At 40.6% G+C, this 17882-nt stretch overlaps 1 protein-coding gene across 1 annotated transcript in view; it reads right to left on the bottom strand.

Annotated features, from left to right (window-relative positions):
* LOC101468201 (F-box/WD repeat-containing protein 7) overlaps positions 1–17882 on the bottom strand; it is a 47770-nt gene that overhangs the window by 29426 nt on the left and 462 nt on the right. The window contains exon 2 of the mRNA XM_076882351.1: positions 11513–12100. Coding sequence (XP_076738466.1) covers positions 11513–12052 — 540 coding nt within the window. The 5' untranslated portion in view covers positions 12053–12100. The remainder of the gene's footprint in view (positions 1–11512; positions 12101–17882) is intronic.

Below are 17882 nucleotides of genomic sequence, written 5' to 3'. Positions count from 1 at the left end.
GCAGCTTAAACAACCAACAGTGAGCGCTTCAAAGGTCAGGAGGTCACCGGCCATAAAGCATGTGCAAAAATATCATAAATCATTCACCCCTCCAGGCTGCAGAGAGATTAAATGTATTTTAACACCTAACACCAGAGAGGCTGGTTTCCAGCATGATGCAGAGCATCTTCCAGAAATGATTCAGTTTCCATTGCAAACACATGCAGCAGATTGCAGCCAATCCCTGAGCTGCTGGAGGTTTCTTCCTGTGAAAATGAAGCTCCTCCTCTCACCCATCAACAAGTCCTGCTTACACTGAGATTGTCTGACTGTTGGGTTTCTCTCTCTACTATTGCAGTCTTTCCTTTACAATTAAAAAGCACCTTGCAACAAGACGAGTGCTGTTGTGAACCAGCACAGTGTAAATGAAATTAATTACAATTACAGATACAGATGCAGCACGTGTAAAATTCTGGGCTGATATAGGAAAGTGCAAAATTAATATAATCAAAAACCTTAATATTGCCAGTATCAGTCAGCTTTGTTCAACTGTGATGTTTCCAGGGTGGAAGGATTAAATCTTTAATGACTTTTAAAAGTATTTCAGATTTGATCTAATGCACACAGCGTCAAAAGTATACCTACAGGATCAAATATAAACATACATTCACAGTTTTAATAAGTGCTGCTGAACATTATCCAGTGTTTTAACTTGACTACACCAAGGCCTGTTTACCTCTCAACAGTGATCATGAATGACTACAACTGGTAGTTTCTCTTTGCTAGCATAAAATTAAATTTGACAGCACTGCATTGACTGCAATATTCCGAAAAATGGGAAACTTGAAGGAAGATCTAAGAAGGAGAATTGTAGACTTAAACAAGCTAGGAAGCTGTCACGGAGCCATTTCTTAATAACTGCTCATTCCAAGATCATCAGTTCAAACAATTGCACATAAGTTATTCGGATGTGTCACCACTTTCCAAAGGTCTTGAAGAAACATATATGTCCAAACTGTCACGTTCATGTTCAGGAACAACCAGCTGAGATGAGACAAAGATTTAGTTGTTTGGCCACAGTGACAATAGGTATATTTGGAGGACCGTGTACCAACTGTCAAGCATGGTGGTGGTAGTGCAATGCATATTGCACAATGTGGATGGAAATATGAGAGAGAACTACCTTCAAACTCCTCACATGAAATCAATTTAGATTCAAACTTAAACACAGATCTTTGTCCCAACACAGCAATGATCCCAATACACACATCTGGGGTGGCTCTATCTCAAGAGGTACAACAAGTCATCCATTATTTGGAAAGTTGGTTGTTTGATCCCTGGCTGCTCCAGTCTGCATGCCAAAAGTATCTTTGGGGAAGAAACGAAAGGTTCATTAAAGTAAGAATGTGTGTCAGTATTAGATAGAAAGCACTTAGGCATAGAAAAAAAAATGTATGAATGGGTGTGAGTGGGTGAAGGAGGTGATTTGTATGAAGTGCTTCGGGTGCTCCAGTAGAGTAGAACAGCGCTATATAAAGGACCAGTGCATTTACATCAGAACTGGTTTTAGAATGGATAAAGCAGGCTAACACTAAGCATCTGAAAGTCCTCAGAATTTATAGACTATGCTTAAAAGACAGATCCATACCAAGGAAACAAACCAATTTAAATGAACTGTAGCAATTTTAATAGACAAAGATATTTCTTATGCTATCAAATAAACATTTACTAGCTTAAATTTAATAGCGCTCCCGTGTTCTTCACCATAAGCCATTAGCAACTGTTGTTTTCTTTCAACTTGCAGAGATATTTTAAGAGTCAAAAACAAGCTTGTGCAGCCACTGAACATAATGGTTGAGTAAGTTATTACAGCTTCGTCAGCCCTCAATTAAAAATTACTTCAACAATAAAATGCTACTGTAAAAATAGTCAATTACTAGGAACATCTACCGTGAGGAGAAATTGAGCTTAGCGAGCTAACAAGCTGCCGGGTCTGAAGACAGAAGTCATTTCCAGTGGGACACATTACAGAGGTGCAATGCAGCAAACAACAAGTGGTTTATAATGGAAGTAAACAATGCCACTGCACCGTGCAGAGAGTGTGTGCGCGCGCATGTGTGTGTTCATCTATAATGAATGCCGACAGTGTTGGAGGAATGTAAGGGAGTTAGTGCTCATGTATATTTTAATGAGTACCTCTGTGTGTGTGTGTGTGTGTGTGTGTGTGTGTGTGTGTGTGTGTGTGTGTGTGTGTGTGTGTGTGTGTGTGTCTGTGTCTGTCTCTCTAAGCTGCAATCGTTCCCAGGGGAGAAATAGAGATTCACCAGCACTAGCAATCAGGATAGGAGGATGGAAGGAAAAAAGGCACAAAGGAAAGAAAGAATTAAGATACACACTCAGAGGAAGAATAAAAAGCCCTGTTGATATGCTGGCCTTGTGTGTGATCAAGCATTAGCATGTAAAGAGGGTAATCCTAAAATCTAAGGAATATGCAGAGTTGCAATATTTCTTTAATACAATGATTAATTCTACCTGCTTGGTATGTGGCAACTATCACAGCAATACAAAAATTAAAATAAAAACTATGTTAAAGTTTGATAAAGAGCAAGTCCACTGGCAGGCACTGGATTCTGGTGCTCCTAAACCAGTGTCTACTTCCAGTTGGGCGACCCAAGAGAACCTCAGAGGAGACGAACCTGAGCTGGAAACTTTTGAACATGAAGGAGCATTAAGTTTACTCTGAGTGCAACTATACAGAGGAGTGTGCACAGGAAGAACCCCTGTCAATCAAATTCAGTGACTAGTAGTGATGACAGGGGTAATAACGGTTAGGAACACGAAATGGCCAGGTGCTAACCATTACAGGAAGTTAAGCAACAACCGATGGGAAAGCAGTATTTAAAAACCATTGTCTATTTGTCTCAAACCTAAAATTAGGAACTTGGCAAAACAGCAAAAATGTTTCAAAAGGTACAGCTTTTACTTTTTCTGTATGGTGGGGTACCAGTCTGCAGGTCTGTGTGACTGCGCCCTTATTCACTTGACCACAACTGTCGCACATCAAAAATGGTGGATGAGTTAACACTGTATGGTTAATGGTCATATTTTTTTTATTTTTTATTTTTTAAAAGAGGCTTGAAACTTTGCAGTCTTTGCCTCAAAGCATTTTTCCCCACCCACTGCAGGTTGTTGCTCTAGCACCACCTTCACCGCTGCAGAGCTCTCCCACAGACTTCAGTGAAGGACTGTCAAACCGAATCCCTCTTCTTTTAGTCATCTGATTGAAGCCTGCAGCTCGATGACATCAGTCAGAAACATCATGTAGGTGTGTCTAAGAATAAGAAGAAATACTAGATGTGTGGGTGAAGACAGGCACTCAGAAAGAAAAACAGACTGGGGTGGGGGCGCGAGAACGACACAAGCCTCGAGGTTTTAGTGGCATTCTTCAGGTGTCACCTTACACACTGTAAAACACAGGGAACGGGAGAGAGAGGAGACAGGACAGCAGAGCACCTGTTCCTCGCTGTGCTCCCTCGCTCACACACACATGAATGAGGGTCAACGGAACACCGGCCCACCAATAAGAATACAGTTCTGTGGGGTTGCCATGGTAATGGTGCAGTTAGAGAAAGACATGAGTGGTTTAAAAAAATAAATAAATAAAAAAAAAGAGGAAAAAAGGAGAAGGTCGATTTATACTTCAGCTACCACGTTTGAATACCTCACAGTTTTTACTGCACATTTTATATTTAGGCAAACGGGTTACAGCTATGTTATTACAGATTGGCACCTTTTATCCACTTAAATGACTTAAAAAAACAAACAAACAAAAAAAAAAAACATTACCATCACTATTTAAGTTTTATTTGCTCATGATTTACTAGAAGGTTTATTCCTGTGTGGGTACAACCACTTATTATAAAAGGTTTTGAAGACAGTTTTCATCTAAACCACATGGCTTCAGTCAATCGTAGTGACTACGTAAGATCACGTGAATATAGGCTAAGACACAAGGCCTGGAGACTAGTCTGCAACCTTTGGGCAAAAACTGGTTGTGTGGGAAAAATAAGTATTCCGCAACTAGTTGGGAGCGTTGTGGAGGGTTGATGGCAGTTGCTAAAGGCCAAATCACACAGGTCTACAAATGTGTCAGTCACCTCTGACTTATGGGAACCATCTGTCACTGTGGGGTGGGAGGTGGGGGTGGACTTTTTTTTTTTACACTACTGCTTGGCTAAATGTTGGCATGTGCTTGCAGACAAATGTGAAAAACTACGGACAACCAGTCATTTTTTTTTAGTTTTTGGTGCAACATCTTCTTTGCAAGCGATTTCATCCAGCCAGAGCCAGAAACCTCCAACAGCCACTGCCAAACAGTCCCTAGTAATCATGTCCAACGTTGAGGCCAACTCTTGAGTTATGTGTCCATAAAGTCACATTAAAACATATCTTACATACAACATAGGTGTGGCTTCCTGGTCTGGAAAATTAGCCAATGAATGCCCTGAATGGCCTTGTAATAGCCCCTGTTCAGGGCCGGTGGGGGCAGCATCCCTCCAGTTGACAGTTTGATCAGCACCACACTATGTCCATCTTTTATATACAGTCACTGGAAAAAGGTAGAGTTAGTGTTACTTTAGTATGTTCAATTTCATTCGAATTAGATCCATTGTTTAATCTCCCTAAAAAACCCACTGGTGAATTCTTACCCTGTTATGACTCCATATCAGCTCTAAATTGTGGTGGTAAGCCATAACCACACAGAAAGGAATTACATTTTGTTTTTTATTTTCTCTGTATGCAAAATTAAAAATGAAGATTACATCAAAACAATCAGCTCCTGCATTGAAACTACTGGCAGAAAATGGCCCTGATGTACAAAGATATTTGCATAAATCCTTGCTAAATTCCCACATCTGACAGCTTTGACAGGCTCACAGGAGAAAGTGTCAGTCTGACTGACAAGAACGTTTGCTTCTCGTTTACACAAGAGAACTTGAAAAATCAGGGGGTTTAAAAACACTTATAGCCAATACAAGGTCTGGCTTCAAACCTAGCACTTTGGATGAACTTTCTCTCTCTGATAATGATTTCTGTCACTACGTACTAGAGCAAGGTGATATGGCCAAAAATATTTATCACGATATACATTTGAAAATGTGTGATAATGATATAACTGACGATATAATTGACACGAGACAAAATACTTACAAAATACAACTCCACAACTTTATTAGTGCAAAAAAAAAACCCAACCCCCCCCAAAAAAACCCAAAACATCAATGTATTTTCACTTAAACAAGCAGCTGTTTTTTTAAGTGCATTAAAGTTATATAAAAATTTAACAGTACAAATGCAAATTCCTTGCTGACAGTTTAACCAAAAGGTATTTCCAGTGGAAATTGGCCGACATATCCTCAGAATAACCATGTATAATATCCACAAAGAGGTTATACACACACAATACGGTGATATTATGTTGAAGCACAGTACGTATCACTCCGCGAGACTCCTGCCTACGATAGCTGTAATGCTCCGACAATCCATCAAGCGGTGCGGGTTTGTAGCTTAGCAAAGTCGTACTGAAACATTTGACAGATTTTCGAGCACCATGTACCACGTGAAATCGTTTCGAGGTCAGTAAACACAACCAGAATTCATACATAAGGAGCACCAGATTATAAGGGGCAGTGTCGACTTTCAGAAAAATCAAAGGATTGATTTTAACCCTGGAGAACCAATGGGGTCAGAGCCGACCCCATTGGTTTTCTAGGGAAACCATGGGGTCAAATTTGACCCCATGGTTTCTCCAGGGTTAAGTGTGCCATATTTTCTGAAAAACACGGTAATAACGACGGCCCGCTAGCATGCGCTACCAAAAATAGTGCTTTGTTGTGTATCTGATGGACGAAAGCCAAACCAGTTCCACACCACTGAAGTTGCAGCATTTTTACAAACCAATTTTGGTTCATCCGTTTCATTCAACGATCCGCTTTCGCGCTTCTTATTCTCCATCACTGCCCAACTTTTTCCACCATGTGCGTATGTAAACAAAGGCACTGCACATGCGCGTTTTACCCGTATTCTATCGCGATATTTCATTTTCTTATTGTTGCCCAACATTATACCTGTATTACCATGAATGGTGTGATATGGCCCAGCCCTACTACGTACTAAAGTAAAGAAAAAGCTACAAGAAACAAAAACCATCATGACATCAGAGTTTCAATAAAGAAGATACCAGCTCTATATTAAAAGTTAGGCTGAGCAAAAACTGAGAAAGAAACAAACTGAATCTTTTTTTTTTCCTCTTCCAAGACACCGGATATGAAAGAACTGAACTACATTTTTCAGTAGCTGTGTCAACGTGCCGCAGGGAGACTTTACTGTAACCGGAAGGTCACAGATTCAAGCCTCCGTCCTGCTGATGAGCAGAAGAGTCCAGGAATGCTGCAGCTCGAGGAATGTGTGTGTATGACACGCCGACTCGGCGTGGCTGGACCTGACTGGCTGGAATGTGACCGCATGCGCACACACGCACACACACACACACACACAGAGCGTGGGTATGAGGGTGTGTTAAGGTGTGTATAAGCAAAAGGAAGAAAGACTTGGAAGGCAAACAGAAAGACCAACTAACAAATTATATGTTAGATGTTCCGTTTTGTAGGTTTGTGTACCTGTGGTAGAAATGCACCGTATTGAACGAACTAGACCAGATGATGTCATTGATGTTGGTGAAATTAAAATATACCGAGTGCATTTCTTAGGAAGGCACGAGTAGCATCCTCCAGGTCTGAAAAATGAAACCTGGAGATACAAAAAAATGCAGTACCTCTAATGTCCACTTGAGGCCCACTCCAAAAGTAAGCCAACTCTAATAGAGTCCTGTGTTAAAAATGTCCACAGTCTAGTAAAAATGGACTTTAGCCATCATGCCAAAAAGTTACCAGCTTAACATAATGGGCATGGCGTCTTTGATTGGCAGCTGTCCCAGCACTGCTGCTAGCTGTCAGCGAGGCTTCCCCTGCTTTCAAGTGCCTGAACTGGACACGTTTGTGATGTTGGTGCCTGCTGGAGTGAAATGATCTAAAAATAAATAAAAATAATAATTTTTTTTTTTTTTTTTACAATACATATTTTTTTAGTCTACACTGATTAGCAGCTGTCTAACTAACCTGTTGGTAGATAAAGTGCTATTTAACCCTCTTGAACATATGTGTTAATTTCTGGCTAAAAACCCCCTACAGCAACGTTTTGGCAACCAAATTTATTCATTTATTTAGTTTTAGTCTGAAACCAATAAGCTGCATTGTATAAAGAAGCACCCATCCATCATTTATAGACAGAAGAAAGCTGACTCTCTGCCAGTTCTGTGCTTTGAAGTGGCTTCCTTTCTCACTTTGTGATGGACAACACAGACTATTCACTGGAAAGTACGATTATGACGCATTCTCAGATAGGATGAATCATTCAGTCGGCTCAAGGTTGCATCTGAAGCGCTCGGTAGACGTCTCTCCTTGTACCAACAACTATTTTGTTCTGTGACGTCTACATCATGACAGAAAAATGGAAATTTCCTACATTTTGGCCCAGACATTAAAACGCGGCCTCCTCTAACAGTAATACGATTTGGTTCATCCCTCCTGAAACTCACACAAGAGACACCACGTTTCAGACCCTGTACGAGCAAAGGAAAGGAAAAGTGTGTGTTCGCATACCAGACATGCCGTTGCAGATCTAATGTGCCTCCACTCATGCCAGTCATCTGACCCTAGTGAGGTCAGTGTGTCTGTCATGTGTCTTTCACAGACATTTTGAGTGAATAAGAAACAGACCGAGTGTGTGTCAACAAGGTCACACTAAATCGGTTTAAAAACTAAGATAAAACCTCTTCACTGAGCATTAAAGTGTATTAATATAATTCCAGTACGTGTGTGTGTGTGTGTGTGTGTTTAATCCTGTATACGTGTAGTAGTCTAGAAAAAAAAATGCTCTTAGATTACAGATCAGTGCCCTAGTTTTTCTGCCTGCTCCCTTACAAACACAAACATTTGTACATTGTGGGGACCCTCGCTGATATGGCCACTAACCATCACGCCTAAAAGCCTCGACTCAATTTTAAATTCAACCAAACCCACAGCATCTTTTAAGAAGTCAAGTAGGCCCTTACAAAGACAGTCATGCATCGCCCATCAGCAAACTTGACTTAAAAGGAGAGAAAAAAAAAAAAAAAGAACTGCTTTCACGTGTTTTGAACTGAATAAAAACATAAATGTGCCCCCTAGAGGCCACAGAGAGAAATGCAAAACCAAACCATCAGTTGATCTTCGGGTGTCCCATCATCACACTAACAACTATACACTGTACTGGTTCTGCACCAGTATGACAGTGCATGTGTCTGTGTGTGCATTAAGCCATCAGTTCCCATGGGACCAGACTTCATATCCCATGATCCCGCAGTTGTGAGAAGAATCTGAGGAATGTTGACTGCTGCACATTCCCACCCACACCTCCCTCTCGGCGTGTGCGTGCTGTGTGCCTATCTTTGTGATGACTAATTTAGTTTGAGTCCTTGGGATTGAGGACATCATTATCAGCTACGAGCATGATGGGATATCTGATGTTCTCACTGCTGCTAGACAGCACGTTTTTTCATTTTTGTATTCGAAACTAATTCATGACATGTGAGATTAAAACATGTGACTCAGGACAGGTTGACTTGATCAGCCTGAAGCTTTTGGCTGATGGCATATAAAAGGTGCTTGAAGCTACTGTGAGGTCACAGGCTGGTTTGTGGACTCTTGATTTGAACATTTTGGCAATCGAGATCAATTTTTAAAAATAAACTCATATTCTACTACTTTATAAATCACAAATATAAGCCACAGACTGAGATGCTTTACCATCTGCAGTATCGTCACTATTACAAACATGATCATAATTTACAACTCCGACTCCGACTCTTGACTTGGAGCCGAAACTCATCAGGAAAACATCACCAAGGTTGTGCATCCAAAGCTTCTTTCAACCATTATCTTTAGGGGTCGCCAAAGCAACCCACCTCACCCTATCCCAGCATCCTCCTCTGTCACACCAACCCTCTGCGTGTCATAATTCACTGCATGCATCCATCTTCTCTCTGGTCTTACGCTTGGAAGTTCCATCGCGTTTTTGTTGTGTATCCAAATCATAGACCATAGCTAGTCTCGCTACCATCGTGTAAGCCTTCCCTTTCGCTCTCGCTGCGATCTTTCTCTCACAAATCACCCTGAAACCTGTCTCCATCATGCCTGCACTCTCCTCTTCACCTCTCTTTTGCACCAAATGCTATTGGATCGTTGACATCAGCTATTTCCCTGTTGTTCCCGCATGTATTCTGTCTTGCTTCTACTCACTCTCCTTACCCTTCACTCCAGAGTTTACCTCGACCTCTAGGCTCAATTCGAAATGTCATCTGCCAACATCATAGTCCACGAAGACTCCTGTCTGATCTCATCTGTCACTCCTGCCGCACACCTCACCCCAGCCCCTGGCACCACACTTTCTCTGCCTGTTCTTCATGCAGCACTACAGTTCATCTGCTCTCTCTGACTCCACAAAGACACAGAAACTCCTTCTGACATTCTCATATATCAGCATGATGCCATAATGCTGCTCACAGATCATTATGGCATCATGCTGAGATTTGATTTAGTATGTACTTAATCTAGTATGTGCAAACAATCCCCGTAACACACACACACACACACACACACACACACACACACACACACACACACACACACACACACACACACACACACACACACACACACACACACACACACACACCTCTGCATCGGTGTTTCACTCACTACACATCTCTATCAGGTGTATTTCATTCACACTGAGGAGATAAAGTGTGCACTGGCGCCACCTGCTGGATAATTGCAGAAGAAGCAGGAACTCATAAGTATAAAAATATATTGGCAGCAGTAGAAGAAACACTTTTATAGTTTAAAAGTATAAATATACCAATCAGTAAATGGACTTCAAGAGAAAATAAAGATCCTACTGATTTATTCTGTTTGAATGAGACTATCCTCCACTGCTGTGGACCTACTGTGAACACAGTGTAATTACACATGATGTAACAGAACAGACAGAGCTCATTAAAGCGCCTCTCACATTTTAGGATATTTCACCATATTGGATTATACAAAAGCTGCAAGGTACAAATCGTAAGCAAATTGGGATATTTATCCATATATGCAACCTGTATGAACACTGACCTTTAGCCAATTACAGCAGCAGAATATGATGGGGCATCAAGGCATCTTCAAAAACACTTTAAATATCTGAATGAGGTTTTATACTGGACGACTGTTAAAATAGTTGAAATTTTTAAAATGTCGTTCTTTATCCCAACGTGTTCATGAATAATCCTTAAAGTGTTGTCTCTTTTTACAAATGTGTCAGGCTTTTCAATCATTTGTCAGAGTTTCTAAATTCTCCAGCTCTTTGTTTCCCCGAAGATCTAAAACTGAGGTGGTGAGTATTAGACTGACCCACAGAGGAGCCACTTTATGGGCAAACCTCCAGTCTCAAATAATGAGAATGATCCTTTAATCCAAATACTGAAAATATACATGATTAAGTTCTTCTTTGTATTCCCTTACCCCTGACTCCTAACCATTCACTGCCTCTCCCTGATCCTGGTTCTGTTGGAGGTTTCTTCCTGTTAAAAGGCAGTTCTTCCTTCCCACTCTCACCACGTGCTTCTCATTGGGCAGGGGTGACCAAACATTATACTAAGAGCACCACTGGAAAATCACTCAGGGGTCCTTTTTTAAGCATAAGAATTATACTACTATGCTGCCACCATGAGATAAAAACAGAAATTACACACAATAGGGTGAATTACACTTTATTAAGCACGGTGGCACAGTGGTTAGCACTGTTGCCGCACAGCAAGAAGGTCCTGAGTTCAATTCCACCATCAGCCCCTTTTCTGTGTGGAGTTGGTGTGGGTTCTCCCTGGATTCGCCGGCTTCCTCCCACAGTCCAAACACATGCAGTTAGTGGGGATAGTTAATTGATTAATCTAAATTGCCCATAGGTGTGAATGTAAGTGCGAATGGTTGCCCTGCGACCGACTTGCAGCCTGTCCAGGGTGTACCTCGCCTCTCGCCCTATGACAGCTGGGATTGGCTCCAGCGTCCCCCGCGAAGGAGAAGCAGAAGCTGATCGATGGATGGATGGCTAATTATATTTATGGTGGCGAGCAATACACAATATATTTTGAATTAGGAACGACAGGTCATATAAAATCTGACCTAGAGTGATGATTGGCCACCCAGCTGGACTTTGGACAAGCCTGTCAAAGAGGGAATCTGAGTGTTTGGGTCCTCTTGCTAACAGTAGGGCAGGTGTGTCAAAATAAATCCCGCACATCACCTTTCTAGCGCGCATGACACACAAGTGCTTAATCAAACAGAAGCCTGAAAATGATCAAGTTTACTAAGATAAAAAAAAATACTGTGGGTCCTACCTTAAGTTGCAGATGAGCCTCAGGTGACGCCAGCTCCCCTTCCTCCTCTCTCTCCTCAGCATTTGCCGCCTCCTCCTCCTCATTTTCTTCTTCTGCCGCCTCCTCCTCTCCTTCCATCTCTCCATCCTCCTTCCCCTCCCCTCCACTCTCTGCCTGTCCATTATCCTCATTGGTTGGTTCAAACTGGGTGGTGCCAAAGGGCTCTGAAGGACAGGACTCATCCTCAACAGTTAGGATGGCGACTCTGACCTCCTCTTCATCCTCGCCCCCCCTTCCTTGATGAGGGGAGGAGATGAAGGGAAAAGAGGTGAAAGAGGAAGAGGCAGAGATTGGGGTGTGTCCATTAATCAGCTGACTTTGAGCTTCATCTCTGGGAGAAGCCTTCATCAATTCTGTTTCCTTTCCCTCATCTTCCTCCTCCATCTTTATCCCCGATTTAGGTTTAAGAGAACCATCCCTCTGTTCCCCTCTTTCTCTCGCCTGCTCATGTATCGTCTCCTCCTCTCCCTCCTCTCTCCTTTCTCGATGTCGTCCCTCCATCGATCGTCTACTCTTTCTTCTTAACCAGCACAGGAATGTAGAAGCATCCTGAAAAGATAACAGGGATCAAAACATCAACATCATCATCAACAAAAACCGCAGCACAAACCTCCACTGAGGCAGCTCATTGTCTGGGCAGGATTTACTTTGAAGGGAATATTGTCATTATCTATTTATTCATTTAAGTTTTTTTCCTTTTTAAACTATAAGAAGTTTGCACTTGTTCGTACTGCCCCACAAAGTGCAGGCTTTTAAAATCTAGCCTGTTTAAACCCATTTTAATGCACTTTTAGCTGTTTATGGCATTCTTATCGCATTGACTTTCAATCTATTGACCTTAAAGGAAAGATCAGAGGTCAAATGTAACAATACTTTATGTCTTTATATCGCACTTGCTATACATTGACCATACATACCAGACTACATAAGAATATTAGTTTTTAAGTTGTAAGCTTATTCTGTCCATTTTTCCATGAATAAAACATTAATGTAAGGTCACACAGACAGAGTGGGAACGTATTTGGTTCTTTTAAATATCTTCTTAGAACATAAAAAACTGGAATGTGTGTAAAAATTGGATTATAGTTCTGCTTTTGCAGTATTTTTATGCTGCCAAAGTATAAATATCTGAGAACAAATGGGATTCAGTGTGTGCCCAATGGGAAAAAATAAAGCAGGAGGTTTTTATTTCATCAACCTATGCCAATTATTGTGTCTCATAAGCTAAAGACAGAAAGCATTTTAATGAATGACAAACAGCAGGTTTATTTATCTTCAAAACACAAAAGCATAAAAAAAACATTTTTTTTTTCAGTGGTTTCATATTGAAATTAGCTCATGGTCACATGTTTAAACAACACTTCAGTTTTGGTTTCCTTTCCTTCAGAATTCAGAACATTTGTCCATGCCTTATGTATTGATCACTTTAATAATAGTAATATCACTTTGTAACTTAGTTATATGAGTGCAGAATAGCATCACAAATTATGCTCTATCACACATACACTTTCCCAAAGGGACCATTGTATGGAGGTCAGAGACATCCAAGCGCTGCATGTCAGGAATTATTATTATTTTCACCATCATCATCATCATCATCTCGGAAAGAAGGGAGGCAACGGCTAAGTGAAAAACATAGTTGTAATTCTCTCGGAAGGGAAGGTTTTAAGGATGAGCTGAACTGAAGGTTCAGGCTCACATGATGTGTTGTGTTTTTGTCTGTGTATGTGGATAAAAGAGGTCAGAGCGGCGGCCCATCTTTAGAGACCACTTTGGCGTTTGACTAGAGATTTCACCAAATTGCAATATGTAATTGAACCCACGTCAAAAAGCTGCTAAGCAGGTGTTTGCAGTTTATTTTAAAACTCTCATGACAGATGTTTTTGTGATTGAGCCCCAGTGACCCAATCCTCTTACGTACATCCATGGCCAAAAACACAAATGAAAATAAAACACACGAGTAATCAATCATTAAAAACGTATGAACATCCATTCCTAAATACAGAAAAGTCCATGGAAGCACCAAAGTTCATCTCCTCTCTTTAGATCCTCAAAGAAAGAGAAATTCCTCCAGACCTTCTCTTTGCTTCATGAACACTCGAAGCAAACACTCATTTAATTTTTCCACCAAACAAACTTAAATCATGCCCCTTATATAACATTTGGTTTTAAAATATTTTTTTTTCTTCAAACGGAACAAAAAAAAAACCAAACAAACACTTTTTTGACAAATTAAAAGCTCACTATAAGAATCTTTCTATTAAACAGTGAAAGAGTTTTCCTCTGCCATCCTCACCTCGAAATGTTATAAACCCTTCTTTGTTGAAAGCCCGCCACTAACATGAGATCTTGTTTTTCTCTAATCAGTGCCTCTAAAGTATGACGGGTGATCTATGCAGAGAGGAAACACCACAAAAGTGAGCTCTCAGCAGGAATAGAGACCAAAGAAACTAAAAACTAAAATGAACACTTTAACCTGTCCCCAACTTGATGACTTCTTTTTATTTCAATTTGACAAACTCTGCAGTGGCTCCGACACAAAGTCCAGCATGGAGCGGCTGAGTGAATGTGGTCTGGACTCTGGAGGAGAGTCACTAAAGCTGCTAACATGGTGTTTTTCTCCAGGACAGGCCTCGGTGTGAAAGTCTTCCTGCACTGAGGGCAGCTGTGGATTCCCTTCCTGTCCTCTTCATCAAAGTGGGTTTTAATACAGTTCCTGCAGTAGCTGTGTCCACAGGTTGTAGCCACCGGATCCTTCAGTAGATCCAAACAGATGGAACAGTTTAATTCTTTTCTATACAATCAGAGCAGATTTATAAATGTTGATCAATTCAGTTTTTGTGTGATAAATTTTCAGTTACCAGTGTTTCGCTTTAGTAAAATTACCATGAGATCGCTTTCTACTTGTTAGAGATGCTGTTTTCTGCACTTTTCCCCTTTTAAGGCATAAACATTTTATCCCTTGTGGCCCATTTGGGTAGTGCTTTACTACATGTGAACGCTCTTAAGGAGTGGTATTAGATTGATGCACCTCCTTAGCAGATTTGTTTTAGAGGAATTTGCAGCCAGCTATTTTACCCTTTAATCTTTATTTATCTTCTAATATATCTCCTGTTCTTGATTGCATAGCCCACACCAAATCACCGTACCACATTCTCCTACACTATGCCATAACTCTATGTACCATCCATCTAAATGTAAATAAACTCCACTCTTACAATTTACTCCTGGATTTCAGCCTCTCCTTCTGACTGAGGATAACTATTGTAGCAAAATCCAGCACTGAACTGAATAACAGCATTCTGTACAAGAAGAGTTGTGTAAGAGCCAATTAGCACATGTGCAGAGCTACAGAAATCACCTGAAAACCTATGGAGAGAACTAAAGGTCAGAGTTCACAGAAGGGGCCCACAGAACCTTTGAAGTCTGTGTGGAAGGGCCAAAATCACACCAGCTGTATATAGTAACTATTTTTAGAAAATATGCGGACAGAGTGGAACTACAGAGTTTCAGGTAAAAGAGGGAGGAGTTATCAGGGTTTCAATTTTGAGCCATCTTTTAATATAGAAGAGTGCATTTAAAACACCAGTGAACACAATTCTTAGGCTGTAAATGTTAATTTCAAAGTAATGAACAAAATAGAAGTTAAATCACTATACTTACAATATTAAAAGGTCATTATGCAAAAGACAGGTTAAATAAATCAACACAGTAAATAAAGATTCAGTTAAACTCTATAGTGTAGTATGGTGTAATATGGTGTAAGGTAAAGATCGTACAATAATACAGAGAAAATAGAAATCCTCAACAATTAGATGACCTCCTATGAGCAAGCACTTTGACAGCAGTGGGATGGAAAAAAAATCCCTTTTACCAGGAAGAAACCTCCAGCAGCAGCAGGCTCAGGGAGGGGCGGACATCTGTAGCAACTGGTTGGGGTGAGGGGAGGAAGACAGGGCAAAGACACGCAGTGGAAGAGAGCCAGAGATTAATAACTAATGATTAAATGCAGAGAGGTGTAAAAGACGTGTTAAAACAGGTGATTGAAAAAGAAACAGTGCATCATAGAAGCCCCAGCTTCAGGCCTTCACAACTAAGGGAGGATTCAGGGTTACACAATCCAGCCCTAGCTGTATGCTATGCCATATCTTCCTGCACTGAGGGCAGCTGTGGATTCTCTTCCTGTCCTCTTCATCCCAGAAACTTTTAATACAGTTCCTGCAGTAGCTGTGTCCACAGGCTGTAGTCACCGGATCCTTTAGTAGATCCAAACAGATGGAACAAGAGAAGGTTTCTCGGTCCAGCTGAACTTTCTGTGCCATTTCTCCTCTCAGTGTCAGTGACTGTGTGAGTTTCTCTGGGATCCAATGGAAAATATTTGTAATAGTTGTACAGACTGGAGCTGCTATGTTTCAAGTAAAAGTGGGAGTTTTGTTAAAGGAGTGGTTTGAAGCATACACTGCATATTTAACCCTTGTTAAACAAGAGAGCACCTTTAAAATGCTGGTCAGCACATTATGTACAGTATGAAAATTCTAATGAAATATGAGTGAAATCAGTCACATGTGCTTGTAACAACTGACATTTAATGGCACCAATCACAACAATCGCCCCCACAACAACACCCAAAGCCAAAATACACTGATTACTGTAGCTAAAGAAGATATTTAAAACTTTTAAACAACTTCTGCAACGAATCCAACCACTAAAACTACACCAACACTTGTGACAAAAGAATGTCTTACATGAAGCACCTCCTACAAACAACAGCAGCTCCAGCGATCAGACAAACCAACATCAAGCATCAAGTCAATCTGGCTTCTGCAACTAAAATGACCACTACAACTTACAACAGCATCCAAAACATGGCAACCATCCGCAACTAAGAAGAACAAAAAAACAATTAAGCAAAGCAAATCTTTAACCTCACAACTTCTGAGCCAATTAGTGAACCTACAGCACCAATTACAAAGCACATGGCACTCTGCAATCTATTTGTGTAATTTCACCAACACCAGCAATCAAATTCAGATCCTACAACAAAATCCCAGAATTATTCAAGACCTTTTCTGCTAAACAAATTTCTTTCCATGTTGCACAAACACTTATTCGAACATCTATAAGTAAATATAATTTAAGATTTAAAGCATTTAATCCCAAATAAAGTCAAAGACAGAGTGTTGTGATGCACGCTCAATCGTCCAGCTGTCCATCTGGACGTAGCATTTCATCACTCATCCAAGTGACTTCTTCAGTCTCTGCTGACTCCAGGTTTCCCCTGGAAACATAAACAGTACATCTGCACAATAACTGAAGCTAGCACCACTGAACAAACAATGTGCTGCGATGTATTTAACATGCAAACTGTCATCACCTTTGATCCTGATCAAACAGAGCAGTTCTCAGATTCCTTCTACACATATTCTCACTACTGGCATACAATGATAATAGCAGACTGTCCTCCCGAGCTCATAAGCTGCCACATTCCAGGCAAATTAAAAAAACAAAATAAAGTTGATGCTGGACTGAATTTGATCATGAGAGTTTTGACCAACTGCAGTGTACAGTTCATTATTGTAGCACAGTGTAAATCTATCAAGGGACTATGATTTTCTCAAGATCTGCTGGATTAGTCTGGAGATTGTTTTGCCAAGGACTATCGAAAGACTCTCACACAGGACTCCAAACAGCTCAGTACATCACCATCAAGTGTCAGTTTTCACACCAGCAGTCTTTTGCTATGATGAATTGCATTTTCATAGTGAAAAAAGCAAGACCTTCCCCGAAAACATGTCAGATGTGTCTGTGTACACCAAGTGCCCATTTTAACTGATTCAACATAAATACAGGCTTTTCTCTTTTCTCTGTTATTGCTGAGAATTTGACTAGCGTTTGAGTAAATAAAACCTCCTCCTCCTTATTTCAGGATAATTTCCCTTCATGCAATGACTAATTGACCTGTGATCTGTCAAACATCAGTCATTTAGAGGCAGACAGAACACTTCAATTAGTTTTTGGCTCACTGACTTTTATACATCCTTCATTTATCCAGGTAAAAAGGTAAAAGTAAGCTTTACTCAAAAAAATTTTTTAATCTATTTTTCAAGAAAGATCTGGCCAAGAGTGCAGCAGAAATCGCAACAAATATAACACAACATTTCTCTGTTGTTAAAACACACACACACACACACACACACACACACACACACGTAATCACTTTTCCTGGCCATGTATTTGACACAAGCCGTCCACGCAGACAGATGTAAACACCTAGCCTAAATAACCCAACCAATCCCAGAGCCTACAAGAAAACCCGAACATTACCGTTCAT

This window comes from Maylandia zebra, linkage group LG3, assembly GCF_041146795.1.
Source record: "Maylandia zebra isolate NMK-2024a linkage group LG3, Mzebra_GT3a, whole genome shotgun sequence".
NCBI classification, from domain to species: Eukaryota; Metazoa; Chordata; class Actinopteri; order Cichliformes; family Cichlidae; genus Maylandia; species Maylandia zebra.
Note: the sequence above shows the minus strand (reverse complement) of the source record. Positions and strands in the feature narration are given on the sequence as shown.